Source organism: Lissotriton vulgaris, chromosome 10, assembly GCF_964263255.1.
Source record: "Lissotriton vulgaris chromosome 10, aLisVul1.2, whole genome shotgun sequence".
Lineage (NCBI taxonomy): Eukaryota > Metazoa > Chordata > Amphibia > Caudata > Salamandridae > Lissotriton > Lissotriton vulgaris.
In genome coordinates, this window is record NC_141698.1 from 14,732,325 (window position 1) to 14,747,336 (window position 15,012).

A 15,012-nucleotide genomic window follows, 5' to 3' on the forward strand; every position below is an offset into this window, starting at 1 on the left:
AATGTTTTACGCTTGTATGGACCCCATGCATCTGCAGCGCATCTAGCTTGAAGGTCCACAGTGGCCCTCATTCAATAAGGTCCCCTTTTAGTCCAACATCTCCACCCAATCAACACTCCACGCAGCCCCAAGTCACTCAGTCAACATCTTGTGTTACTCATCCAGAAGCTCGTCCGCTGTTCCCGGAGTGACCCTCGGTGCCTGTAAGCTATCAGCTCCAGATGAGTTAGAGTTTCCTAGCAGTTTGTTTGAGATTTCTGTCACCGCTTTCAGGACCACCTGCCTTTCCACCTCCGTTTGTGATAGTGACGGTTTCTGCAGTCCACGCTGTCAACGTCGTATCCTCTGCGATTTACAAAGTTGTTGGCCTTCCCCGGGGTCTGCTGTTCGATGCTTAGGGCCATCTTTACCCGCTCTGTAGGACTCTAACCAGTCCCATGCTTCCTCTGGTGTTTCAAAGAAGTGAGTTCTGCCATCCAGCACTATCCTCAATTTAGCCAGGAACAACAGCGAGTACTGCAGGCCTTCCATCCTCAAGTCTTTCTTGACCGACTGGAAAGACGCTCTTCGTCGTTGGATCTCATAGGTATAGTCAGGAAACAAGGTCACTTTGCTGTTACCTACATGAAAAGGGCCATCCGCTCGGGCCCTCTGGAGTAATAAATCACTGTCCTTGAAATGCAGCAGCCATGCTATCACCGGTCGGGCGGCCTTCCCTGGTGTGGTGGTTTCGCCGGGACCCTGTGCGCTCTTTCCAGGGTATAGTAATTCGACAGACCCTCAGGAGCTACCACCGTTTTCAGACAGTTCTCCAGGTAGCCCACCATATCTGACCCTTCCGCCTTTTCCGGCAGTCCCACTATGCGTATGTTCCTTCTGTTCCTGCTTTCTGCATCCTCTGCCCGACTTTCCAACACTCCGATGCACTCCAACACGTTGTCCACAGTTGCCTTTAGTGCTTTTTGTACGGGCGCCACCTCCTGAATCGCTTTCTCCACTGTTTTCACCCTGTCTTTCAATTTAGATTGGTCCACTTTCAATAGCCCCAGGCTTGTCGCCACTTGAGCTATTTCCTGTTGTAAGGCTGCTCGGGTGTCAGTTATTGCCGCCAATATTTTATCCAACTGCGATTGAATTCTGGATTCCTGACTCGTTTCCGGCAAATCCCCTTCATTTTGTGAGAGGTGCTCGGGGTCAGAATGTTGTTGCGAGTCCTCCTTTTTCGCTCTCGGCTTACCCATATTTGTTTCAGCGCCCTGGGTCCCAGTGCCGGATATCACACCTTGGACCTCCCGGGCCTATTCCGAGACAATGGTCAACGTAGGGCAGATGGCGCTCCCAGGTCTTTGAATTCTTCCTCAAGCACCTTCTCCCTCGCTGTCACTGCGTGCCTGCTCTTCTCTTGCTTGCCTGCCGGGTGCTTGGAGGTCTATCCACCACTCCCTGTCTTCCGCGGCCTGTTCCGCCCTGTGCGCATATCGCCATTTGCCTCCGATCTCCTCCCCCGTTTCCGGGAGGTTTCGCTCCGGTGCCTCTCGCTTCCAGTCACCCGGACAGTCCCATAGTTTGCCCTCACACCCTATAGTCCTCTTCAGAGATCGCTCAACTCTGCGTTGTACACCCGCGGCTCCGATCTTCAGCAGCGATCGCCTTCTCGACTTCCATCTTGGTCGGCCATCTCACGCAGGCGACGCCATTTTGTTCGTCGCTTCGGGTTCCGACCTTCTCCCCTTCTTTTCCCGTCCGATAGCCTCGATGTATTCCCAACTCGGTGCAGATTGGTGACCCAGCTTAGTCCCCATGTCCGCTTTCACTGTCCAGAGGGGTTTGGGTTCAGTTTCAGCTGTTTTTTTCAGGATTTCTACGGGGTTTTCAACGGAGCTCAGCGCTCACGCTGCCATCCGCATCGGCCTCCAAGTCACGCCCCCGCCAGGCTGCACATGATAGGTGCTGGTCACCCTGTCTAATTAAAGGTGCACACCATCACCTGCACGAGTTCTAGTACTCCACACAAGCCCCATGGTGTAAGCATAGCTAACAAACTGAGATTGCAGATGGTAAGCATGGCAGATAATCCGCACTGCAATCGTGCCCAACAACTTGCACATGATGTGCACAAGCAGCAACATGTATGTAAATGTGCAAGATGGGCTGCGGGAAGTGTGGAGAACATCCTATATACGGAAAGTGCATCCACCAGTTGCAGAAAAAAGTTTTGTTAGAAATGCTCTCTGGTGCTCCCGAAGGCCACCGCGGTGCAGAAGGTAGAACTATACTTTGCAGAGCACAACATGCTAACGTTGGTCTCTTCCAAGCTGCAGGCTTGTTCCCGCTCCAAGTTGCCATCTACCGGCTTGTTGAAGATAAAGTCAAAGGACACGTCGTGCCACAAACTCAAGCAGCCCAAGTGGGACTGTTGTCACCCCAGTGCCGTGGAGGAGTCACTCGCTAGACTTCTCCGGTCTGGTGGCTTAATTGACTAATGTGTCCATGGGAATCGCATGTGTTTGACCTCATGGTCACAGGTTCAAATCCTGGTTGGTCCACTCCGCCTTTCATCCTTCTGAGGTTGATAAAAATGAGTTACATTGAGTTACACTAAACATCTGTTTTCGGCGCCCCAATACCCCCCTGTGTTTGAATGTGTACTTTACAAATAGACATTATGTCAAGGATCTGTTAGGGCTAGTAGCTTCCGGCTGCAGAATAAGTTTCCCCTTTACCAGATATCACAGTCTAAGACAGTGAGGGAGGTGATGACTATGTTTGTGATAACGTCTTGTGGTGATTCAGCCAGAATATGTACACAAGAACACTACAGCTGTAGTTTTAGTTTTACTGACCGTGATTGCAAAGCGTTGGGCGGCTCTGATGGTGAGGGGCACCTCTCGCGTAGATCAATCAGTCAATCAATTAGGACTTGTAGAGCACAGCTAATCACCTGGGAGGGTATCCGGCGAGGGATAGACAGATGTTATAACTGTGTGTGGAGTGCACAGCTCACCTGGGAGGGTGTCCAGGCGCTGTATAGACAGATGTTACCACTGTGTGTGGAGTGCACCTCTCACCTGGGAGGGTATCCAGGCGCTGGATACAGATGTTACCACTGTGTGTGGAGTGCACCTCTCGCCTGGGAGGGTGTCCAAGCGCTGTATAGACAGATGTTACAACTGTGTGTGGAGTGCATATCTCACCTGGGAGGGTGTCCAAGCGCTGTATAGACAGATGTTACAACTGTGTGTGGAGTGCACCTCTCACCTGGGAGGGTGTCCAGGCGCTGTATAGACAGATGTTACAACTGTGTGTGGAGTGCATATCTCACCTGGGAGGGTGTCCAGGCGCTGGATAGACAGATGTTACAACTGTGTGTGGAGTGCATATCTCACCTGGGAGGGTGTCCAGGCGCTGGATAGACAGATGTTACAACTGTGTGTGGAGTGCACCTCTCACCTGGGAGGGTGTCCAGGCGCTGGATAGACAGATGTTACAACTGTGTGTGGAGTGCACCTCTCACCTGGGAGGGTGTCCAGGCGCTGTATAGACCGATGTTACAACTGTGTGTGGAGTGCACCTCTCACCTGGGAGGGTGTCCAGGCGCTGGATAGACAGATGTTACAACTGTGTGTGGAGTGCACATCTCACCTGGGAGGGTGTCCAGGCGCTGTACAGACAGATGCTACAACTGTGTGTGCAGTGCACCTCTCACCTGGGAGGGTATCCAGGCGCTGGATAGACAGACGTTACCACTGTGTGCGGAGTGCACCTCTCACCTGGGAGGGTGTCCAGGCGCTGGATAGACGGATGTTACAACTGTGTGTGCAGTGCAACTCTCACCTGGGAGGGTGTCCAGGCGCTGGATAGACAGATGTTACAACTGTGTGTGCAGTGCACCTCTCGCCTGGGAGGGTGTCCAGGCGCTGGATAGACAGATGCTACAACTGTGTGTGCAGTGCACCTCTCACCTGGGAGGGTGTCCAGGCGCTGGATAGACCGATGTTACAACTGTGTGTGCAGTGCACCTCTCACCTGGGAGGGTGTCCAGGCGCTGGATAGACAGATGCTACAACTGTGTGTGCAGTGCACCTCTCACCTGGGAGGGTATCCAGGCACTGAATAGACAGATGTTACAACTGTGTGTGGAGTGCACATCTGACCTGGGAGGGTGTCCAGGCGCTGTACAGACAGATGCTACAACTGTGTGTGCAGTGCACCTCTCACCTGGGAGGGTATCCAGGCGCTGGATAGACAGATGTTACCACTGTGTGCGGAGTGCACCTCTCACCTGGGAGGGTGTCCAGGCGCTGGATAGACAGATGTTACAACTGTGTGTGCAGTGCACCTCTCACCTGGGAGGGTGTCCAGGCGCTGGATAGACAGATGCTACAACTGTGTGCGGAGTGCACCTCTCACCTGGGAGGGTGTCCAGGCGCTGGATAGACAGATGTTACAACTGTGTGTGCAGTGCACCTCACACCTGGGAGGGTGTCCAGGCGCTGGATAGACAGATGCTACAACTGTGTGTGGAGTGCACCTCTCACCTGGGAGGGTGTCCAGGCGCTGGATAGACAGATGCTACAACTGTGTGTGGAGTGCACATCGCACCTGGGAGGGTATCCAGGCGCTGTATAGACAGATGTTACCACTGTGTGTGGAGTGCACATCTCACCTGGGAGGGTATGCAGGAGCTGGATAGACAGATGTTACCACTGTGTGTGGGGTGCACCTCTCGCCTGGTAGGTTATCCAGGCGCTGGATAGACAGATGCTACAACTGTGTGTGGAGTGCACATCTCACCTGGGAGGGTATCCAGGCGCTGGATAGACAGATGTTACCACTGTGTGTGGAGTGCACCTCTCACCTGGGAGGGTGTCCAGGCGAGGGATAGACAGATTTTATAACTGTGTGTGGAGTGCACATCTCACCTGGGAGGGTGTCCAGGCGAGGGATAGACAGATGTTACAACTGTGTGCGGAGTGCACATCTCACCTGGGAGTGTGTCCAGGCGCTGTATAGACCGATGTTACAGCTGTGTGCGGAGTGCACCTCTCACCTGGGAGGGTGTCCAGGCGCTGGATAGACAGATGTTACAACTGTGTGTGGAGTGCACATCTCACCTGGGAGGGTGTCCAGGCGCTGGATAGACAGATGTTACAACTGTGTGGAGTGCACATCTCACCTGGGAGGGTATCCAGGCGCTGGATAGACAGATGTTACAACTGTGTGTGGAGTGCACCTCTAGCCTGGGAGGGTGTCCAGGCGCTGGATAGACAGATGTTACAACTGTGTGCGGAGTGCACATCTCACCTGGAAGGGTGTCCAGGCGCTGTATTGACAGATGTTACAGCTGTGTGCGGAGTGCACATCTCACCTGGGAGGGTGTCCAGGAGCTGGATAGACAGATGTTACAGCTGTGTGCGGAGTGCACCTCTCACCTGGGAGGGTGTCCAAGCGCTGTATAGACAGATGTTACAACTGTGTGTGGAGTGCACATCTCACCTGGGAGGGTGTCCAGGCGCTGGATAGACGGATGTTACAGCTGTGTGTGGAGTGCACCTCTCACCTGGGAGGGTGTCCAGGCGCTGGATAGACAGATGTTACAGCTGTGTGCGGAGTGCACCTCTCACCTGGGAGGGTGTCCAGGCGCTGGATAGACAGATGCTACAACTGTGTGTGGATTGCACATCTCACCTGGGAGGGTATCCAGGCGAGGGATAGACAGATGTTACAACTGTGTGTGGAGTGCACCTCTCGCCTGGGAGGGTATCCAGGCGCTGGATAGACAGATGTTACCACTGTGTGTGGAGTGCACCTCTCGCCTGGGAGGGTATCCAGGCGAGGGATAGACAGATGTTATAACTGTGTGTGGAGTGCACATCTCACCTGGGAGGGTGTCCAGGCGCTGGATAGACAGATGTTACAACTGTGTGTGGAGTGCACCTCTCACCTGGGAGGGTATCCAGGCGTTGGATAGACAGATGTTACAACTGTGTGTGGAGTGCACCTCTAGCCTGGGAGGGTGTCCAGGCGCTGGATAGACAGATGTTACAACTGTGTGCGAAGTGCACATCTCACCTGGAAGTGTCCAGGCGCTGTATAGACAGATCTTACAGCTGTGTGCGGAGTGCACATCTCACCTGGGAGGGTGTCCAGGCGCTGGATAGACAGATGTTACAGCTGTGTGCGGAGTGCACCTCTCACCTGGGAGGGTGTCCAAGCGCTGTATAGACAGATGTTACAACTGTGTGTGGAGTGCACATCTCACCTGGGAGGGTGTCCAGGCGCTGGATAGACAGATGTTACAGCTGTCTGTGGAGTGCACCTCTCACCTGGGAGGGTATCCAGGCGCTGGATAGACAGATGTTACAACTGTGTGTGCAGTGCACCTCTCACCTGGGAGGGTGTCCAGGCGCTGGATAGACAGATGCTACAACTGTGTGTGCAGTGCACCTCTCACCTGGGAGGGTGTCCAGGCGCTGGATAGACAGATGTTACAACTGTGTGTGCAGTGCACCTCTCACCTGAGAGGGTGTCCAGGCGCTGGATAGACAGATGTTACAACTGTGTGTGCAGTGCACCTCTCACCTGGGAGGGTGTCCAGGCGCTGGATAGACAGATGTTACAACTGTGTGTGCAGTGCACCTCTCATCTGGGAGGGTGTCCAGGCGCTGGATAGACAGATGCTACAACTGTGTGTGGAGTGCACCTCTCACCTGGGAGGGTATCCAGGCGAGGGATAGACAGATGTTACCACTGTGTGTGGAGTGCACATCTCGCCTGGGAGGGTGTCCAGGCGCTGGATAGACAGATGTTACAACTGTGTGTGCAGTGCACCTCTCACCTGGGAGGGTGTCCAGGCGCTGGATAGACAGATGCTACAACTGTGTGTGGAGTGCACCTCTCACCTGGGAGGGTATACAGGAGCTGGATAGACAGATGTTAACACTGTGTGTGGAGTGCACATCTCGCCTGGTAGGTTATCCAGGCGCTGGATAGACAGATGCTACAACTGTGTGTGGAGTGCACATCTCACCTGGGAGGGTGTCCAGGCGCTGGATAGACAGATGTTACAACTGTGTGTGCAGTGCACCTCTCACCTGGGAGGGTGTCCAGGCGCTGGATAGACAGATGTTACAACTGTGTGTGCAGTGCACCTCTCACCTGGGAGGGTGTCCAGGCGCTGGATAGACAAATGCTACAACTGTGTGTGGAGTGCACATCTCACCTGGGAGGGTATCCAGGCGCTGGATAGACAGATGTTACCACTGTGTGTGGAGGGCACATCTCACCTGGGAGGGTGTCCAGGCGCTGGATAGACAGATGTTACAACTGTGTGTGCAGTGCACCTCTCACCTGGGAGGGTGTCCAGGCGCTGGATAGACAGATGCTACAACTGTGTGTGAAGTGCACATCTCACCTGGGAGTGTGTCCAGGCGCTGTATAGACAGATGTTACAGCTGTGTGCGGAGTGCACCTCTCACCCGGGAGGGTGTCCAAGCGCTGTATAGACAGATGTTACAACTGTGTGTGGAGTGCACATCTCACCTGGGAGTGTGTCCAGGCGCTGTATAGACAGATGTTACAGCTGTGTGCGGAGTGCACCTCTCACCTGGGAGGGTATCCAGGCGCTGGATAGACAGATGTTACAACTGTGTGTGGAGTGCACCTCTCACCTGGGAGGGTGTCCAGGCGCTGGATAGACAGATGTTACAACTGTGTGTGGAGTGCACCTCTCACCTGGGAGGGTATCCAGGCGCTGTATAGACAGATGTTACAACTGTGTGTGGAGTGCACCTCTAGCCTGGGAGGGTATCCAGGCGCTGGATAGACAGATGTTACCACTGTGTGTGGAGTGGACCTCTCACCTGGGAGGGTGTCCAGGCGCTGGATAGACAGATGTTAAAACTGTGTGTGGAGTGCACCTCTCACCTGGGAGGGTGTCCAGGCGCTGGATATAGATGTTACAACTGTGTGTGGAGTGCACCTCTCACCTGGGAGGGTATGCAGGCGCTTGATAAGGAGGGGACTGAGCTGGCCACGTCTGAGGTGCAGGTAAAGACCCACGTCTTAAGATGCTTTGTAAAAATGCCCCTCCCCCTGGTACAGATAACCAAAGGTGGCAGCCTTGTCATCGAGATAAAATCAAGGTAAGATGCCTCTGATGAGATCAGGAGCCAGAGAAACTCCATAAACCAATGATGAAATGTTGAAATGTTGAGCTGTAGAGTCTGCCCTGCTGTTTACACTTGTCCCATCATGTTGCTTATTGCTGCTCTGCGACCTTCTCCATGCCTCCCTCTCTGACACGCGGGGCTCTTTCTCTCATTTTTGTGACTCTCCCGTTTGTCATGCCTCTGTTAGCATCTCTCCCTCCCTGTCTGTCTGTCTGTCTCTGACTGAGCCTCTGTAAGCATGTCACTGCACCTACTCACTCCGCTTCTCCACATGTCTCTCCTCGACTGGCCCCCCATGACACTCTTTTCCTCTTTCAGGTGTACGTCACCTCCACCACTGGAGATGTATATGGCACGGTTCCTGTGGATCCCGGCTCACCTGTGAATGCTGACCTGATCTTGGACAGCAGCAAGCGGTACCTGTACGTGATGACGGGCTCACAGGTGAGCTACAGCCAAACGCGGGAAGGGGAGGGGGGCAGGTTTGTGAAGTTTAAATAGCAGGCGACCCCCACCGGCCGGTATGTGCAGGCAGTGCCCCTTCAGGTGTTACCGTCCCCTCATCGACCCTGGTATCTGCTGCCCCCATTCCTTGCCATCTGACTCCTGAGACTGCCAGCCCCAACACTGGTCCCTGACCACTGGCTTGGGTGCGAGATCCTACCACGTGCCGGACAGTAATGACGCCGCCTTATTGGCTCCTGGCCCTAGTAGACATCTTGGCACTTCACTCCTCAGCCGATCTCTGGGGCGGATCTGTCACCTCTCGACCAGGAGTTTCATACCTTGTGCATTGCAGGACTGCACCTGGCTCCTTTGGTCACATGGCCCAGTGCCGGCCACACTGCTGTGTTCACATGACTAGCTACAGAGTCTCAGGGCCACCCCCTGAAGCGGACGGTGGCACACCAGCCAAGGTCTGCGTTAGAAAACAAGCCCAAGTCACTCTTAAAGGAAACCAACACAACCGCAAGACCTAACAAGCCAACTTTAAAAAAAAAACCCTAGTAACCTTAAAAACCAGTCAAAATAACAAAAAGACTTATCAATTTAACCCCAAAATAAGCCCAAGTCACCTTTAAAACCAGGCAAAACAACCACAAGACGTGTGAAGATAAACCCAAAACAAGCCCAACCCCCTTTAAAAACACTTTAAAGAGATAGCTACGATTTCAAAACAACATTCTTCTAAAAACTAGAACGAAAAACAATAAGCAGGTTTTAAAAGAATGACCACCGCTTGTTCTCCCTAAATGTAACCGAGTTCCAGACTGCCACCACAGTGTGATTATGCATATTGTTCTCTCATGTAAATAACTTGGTTTGATTCATGCACGTGTACTTAAACTATTTGCATAAATAAAAATAAAGTTTGACACCCCTCCCTTTTCTGTACTGCCAAACCATGTCTTCCCAGGACCATCATCCCCTTTGGTATAGCTTTGTTCACCCTAACTTGGCAGGGTATGCCCAGACGTGGGTCCCGTGCTCACTCTGCCACTGGAGTCAAGCTATTCTGGCTGAAGTCGGCTGATAGCCAGACACCGGTCCTAGGATGATTGATTCCGGTCCAGGGAAGACATGGCTTGGCAGTTCGGGCTGGACGGTTCCCATGAGGCACAGGGTCAAGACTGATTTGCATATGGCCATGTCTGAACTGGGGTGGCTTGATGGACAAAATAATGATGGATTAAACCCAGATCAGTTGACTGGGGGTGAGTGTTTGATTTTCTCAAACGCTCCGTCCATCATCCCCTTTGGTATCGCATACACTCACGCAGACATAATTATGCTATTGAGCGTGGAGTGTTGGGTAAAGCGTCTTGAGGCGAAAAGCCGGGACTTTTCAAACTAAGCATTTTTGCACCTCTCTACTAGCGCTTTTAACATTGTCTAAATCGATCTTATTGTATTTAAATTTGTTTGCTGATTTTAATAGTTTTAACAAATTTGAGTGCCCCAATTTGCGTTGCTGTTACTTACTGCCTGTCACCATGATGTGCCCCTGATCATCCCCATTGCAGCTGAGTAAGCGCTGCCGGGGTCCCCGCCATCTTGGGTGAGGGCAGGAGCAGGGCGAGCAGGCGAGTGCTCAGCCCCTCCCACCCTCCAGCCCCTCGCCAATACAAAATGGAGCCACCACGCCGGAAGCGCAGCGGACGGGCGCAGCGGGCGCGCCTAAGGCAAGCCCGTCTGCGCCCGTCCGCGACAGTCCGGGACCTGGGGCCAAAATCCCTGTCCCACCCTCCAGCCATCCACGACCATTGAGCAAAGGCTTCATTACTTAGGTAGCGAGCTAAGAAAACTCAACACCGCTGGCTCTCTGAACCAAGCATCATGTGCACAACTGGAACCCTTACGCACCTTGGGACCAGTTAGCTGTCGGAACTGCCACTGGCATTGCCCTACCAACCTCACTACCCTCGAAGTAACTCTAAAATGTATCTATCTTAACGTAAGGTCCCTCCCCAAACATGCAATTGAAATATGGGACATTCTAGAAAATGATCAACCAGACCTAGCCTTTATCACGGAGACTTGGCTAGACAATCACAGTACCCCGGATATTGCCACGGCCCTCCCAGACAACTACAAAATCCTTAACTTGAATAGGAAGAAAAAGAAGGGAGGGGGGTAGCACTGCTGTTTAAAGACTCATTCACCTGTAGACAAGAGGCGATTACTCAGGTCAGCACCCATGAAGTTATGGCATTTTCTATATCCACTAACACCACCATTCTATTCGGTGGTGCCGTTATCTACAACCCCCCGGGCTGCACCTCTGAATTTAACACTCATCTCCTGGCACAAGTTATGCCAATCTGCCTTCAGAACAAAAATATATTACTCCTAGGGGACTTTAATATCCACTACGATGACAGTTATAACCCCCTCACTAAACAACTAACTGAGAATATGGAGATACTGCAGCTGTCTCAGAGAATTAATCAACCAACCCATCGGGCAGGACACACCCTCGACCTGATTTTCTCCAATATTAACCCTATCTCCATCTCAGGGATAAGACCATTACTGTGGACAGACCGCTCTTTGGTCGAATTTGATATTCACCTACCAGCTAAAAACACTAGGCCCTCCTATCAGATAGCAACCCACAAAAGAAGTTATGCTAACTTCAAGGTTGAAACTTTCAAGAAACACTTTGTCCATCCCCCCACAGGAGAAATAAGTGCTGATGAAGCAACAGATAGACTTCAGGACCACGTCGCAATGGCTCTTGAGCACTGCTCTCGACGGTGTCTGAATCCAAAACCCAGGCGCACCATGTCAGAAAAGTGGTACGGCCAGGAACTGAAATCACTAAAAAGGAAATGCACCATGCTCGAACACAAATGGAGGTTAACAAGAACCCAAGAGACAAGGTCAGTCTACAAAAAAGAACTGTCGCAATATACTAAAGCCATTAGGAAGGCAAAAAAGGACTACTTTTCTCGTAGAATTTTAGAGAATAAAGACTCCTCTAAAGAGCTCTTTAAAATAGTTAAAGAGCTATGTAGCCCTCCCAGTTTATCATCTAATCTGATTCCCTCACAAATCAGCTGCGACAAAAGGAACAACCCATTTCCCAACTTCCCTACTTGTCGAAAGTCCTAGAGAAACTGGTCAGTTTTCTCGAAACTAATAACCTACTGGACATCACACAAACAGGTTCTAGGGCCAACAACAGCACGGAAACAACTCTCCTGGCCGTGCTTGACAACATCAGAATGCATGTGGACCAGGGGAAAACAGTTGCCCTAATCCTGTTGGACCTCTCGGCGTCATTCGACACCGTCCCACACAATCTGCTCCTGGAGACCTTAGCATCTACCGGCATTAGGGACAGAGCACTGGGATGGCTGCGGTCTTTCCTATCGGAAAGATCACAATCGGTGCACTTGGGCAAGTTCTCATCCCCTCGCCGGATCATCAAATACGGGGTCCCGCAGGGGGCCTCGCTAAGCCCCACTCTGTTCAACGTTTTCGTGTCTTCCCTGGCTGGAATTGGCAGAAAGTGGGGCATTGAAATTTGTTCCTATGCCAATGACACCCAACTCACTGTAATCTTGGACGAGAAGAATAACCCCAAGGACAGGCTTCTAAACTGTCTCTCTGATTTGGCTGAATGGATGCACAAGCACTACCTTAAGCTAAATGCGGACAAATCAGAGATACTGCTGTTCGGAGGCCACACTCGACTGTGGAATGACACCTGGTGGCCAGAAGCCCTGGGTATCCCTCCTGCCCCGACACCAACAGCAAGGAATCTTGGAATAACTATTGACACCTCCCTCTCCATAAACTCATGTAGCCGCTATATGCGGTAAAGGCTTTGCAACTCTGAAAATGCTTAAAAGAGTCTTTCCATGGATTCCAATAGAGTGCAGAAGGATCCTAGTCCCGTCTCTCTTGATGAGTAGGCTGGACTATGGAAACTCCCTGTTCGTAGGCATGGCAGAGTACCTATTCACCAAGCTCCAAATGGTGCAGAACGCAGCGGCCAAGGCTATCTGTATGAAAAGAAAAGTCGACTTGGCCACGAGCTGTCTGCGTGATCTACATTGGTTGTCAATGAAGCAAAGAGCAACTTTTAAAATGTTGTGTATCACTCATAGAGCACTGCACAAGACAGGCCCGCTCATCCTTAGAAACAGGATTCAGTTCTACACTCCCACCAGAAGCCTCCGCTCACAACTCTCGGCGCAGGCAAGCATCCCCCGGATAAAGAGAGCCAGGATGGGTGAGCGAGCCTTTTCCCACATCGCTGCAATGAAGTGGAACGAGCTGCCTATGGCCCTCCGACTCACAGAATGCCACCTGGCATTTAGGAAACAACTAAAAACCTTCCTTTTCCCCTCTCTGAAACGTTACCTGTGGCGGTGGGGAGCCGTGGGGGGAGCAGCCAGGAAAAACCCTTCACCTAGCCAGCCGTGAGGGAAACGGCAAAACGCGACACGAAACCAGGGACGCTCCAGGCAACACCGAGCGCCAGGAACCACATTTCCCAGCAGCCCCGGGACCTGGCGCGCTCGTGATGCTCCCGCTGCGCCTGGAGGCGCCACAAGAACGCGGAGCACCGAGCGTGCCTGGGGGCATCTCTGAAACGTTACCTGTGGCGGTGGGGAGCCGTGGGGGGAGCAGCCAGGAACAAACCCTTCACCTAGCCAGCCGTGAGGGAAACGGCAAAACGCGACACGAAACTAGGGACGCTCCAGGCAACACCGAGAGCCAGGAACCACATTTCCCAGCAGCCCCGGGACCTGGCGCGCTCGTGACGCTCCCGCTGCGCCTGGAGGCGCCACAAGAACGCGGAGCACCGAGCGTGCCTGGGGGCATCTCTGAAACGATACCTGTGGCGGTGGGGAGCCGTGGGGGGAGCACCCAGGAAAAACCCTTCACCTAGCCAGCCGTGAGGGAAACGGCAAAACGCGACACGAAACCAGGGACGCTCCAGGCAACACCGAGAGCCAGGAACCACATTTCCCAGCAGCCCCGGGACCTGGCGCGCTCGTGACGCTCCCGCTGCGCCTGGAGGCGCCACAAGAACGCGGAACACCTCCCGCCCCGCGGGACGCGCGCGGGACGGCGCCGGGCTAAGCCCGGGGAAAGGGCGGGCCCTCTGTGGCCCTCAGAGGCACAAAGAGGCCGGGACGGGCCACCACCCTTACCACCCTGTGACATCAAAGAGGTACTGTGATTCCCCTTACCATTCCTATTTAGCCCACTGTTTTCTATTTTGCATCATACCATGTCTATTTGGGAGGAGCTTAATGCCATGTGTGGAACCCAATATATCCCTGACCTTTTACCCTCCATAAGCACAGACAACAACCCAGATCTTGTTAACGCCACCCTGCAGATGTCACCTCTGTCTGTTAATAAACTCCAATCTCCACTCATAGCACTACTGGGTGGGCAGAACACCAAAAGAAAGACCGATGATGCCATCACCAACGGGAAGCCAGCCAAAACTCCAAAACTATGCCCCAGTCCTTCTCAGCACCACTCCAATGTCAGCTCTGTGTCGGGGGATATGGAGCATGGAAAAATGGAAAACTCCCCATCATTCCCTCAACAAACTCTATTGGCCCAGCTCGAGCACCTATTAACCTCCCTAATTTCACCATTGGTGGAAAAAATTAATGATCTGGGGGACAGGATATCTAACATTGAACTGATAGTTAAAACACATATTCCATCAGGAACCAAACCAGCATCATTAAACCCTCCGATCCCCCTCATTGCCCTGGAAAAACCAAAACTGAATTCCCGCAGGAATGCGCATTCTCAAACTTTATCGTTGGTACCAACAAACCACATTGAGGCGAAAATTGAACCTGTTACAATGCCACGAATAAACATACCCCCCGAAGCCGCCCCCTATGTGACCGTTGTCTCCGGGATTCCACCACTAACTTACGGAAAAGTTGAAACACGCCAAGACTTACTACATAAGGCCATGTTTTGGTTACAGACTAATAGACCTCTGCCACCTGACCTAGATGGGGGAATCCTAAGTGTTAGGAGGGTGGGGTGGTTGGGCACTTTGCCAAAAGACATTCCAGGGGACTTGGTCCTAATTAGGTTCAAGCAAAGGAAAACAGCCCCTTACTTACGATCCTTCAAGCATAAAGAGGGGGATGGCCCAATTCGTATCTGGGACTTACATGACTTTTATCCGAGCTTTCCATCCACCCAGATATCAAGAACACAAGGGCCAACGTAAAAATGCTGTTTCTTCTTTCATTAGAATTTTGTATAATATTTTCTCTAGCTATGAAAAGTTTTTGGTTTCCCTGATCCCCCTTTCTCTTTCTCTTTTTTTAAAAAAAATAATGCC

The 15,012-nt window shown here is 52.3% G+C and overlaps 1 protein-coding gene across 4 annotated transcripts in view; it reads left to right on the forward strand.

Annotated features, from left to right (window-relative positions):
- The window catches only part of PLXNB3 (plexin B3), a 297,888-nt gene that overhangs the window by 186,054 nt on the left and 96,822 nt on the right, over positions 1-15,012 (forward strand). For all 4 annotated transcript variants that reach the window (XM_086940225.1, XM_086940224.1, XM_086940226.1 and 1 more), the window contains one exon: positions 8,490-8,615. In XM_086940225.1, coding sequence (XP_086796351.1) covers positions 8,490-8,615 — 126 coding nt within the window. The remainder of the gene's footprint in view (positions 1-8,489; positions 8,616-15,012) is intronic.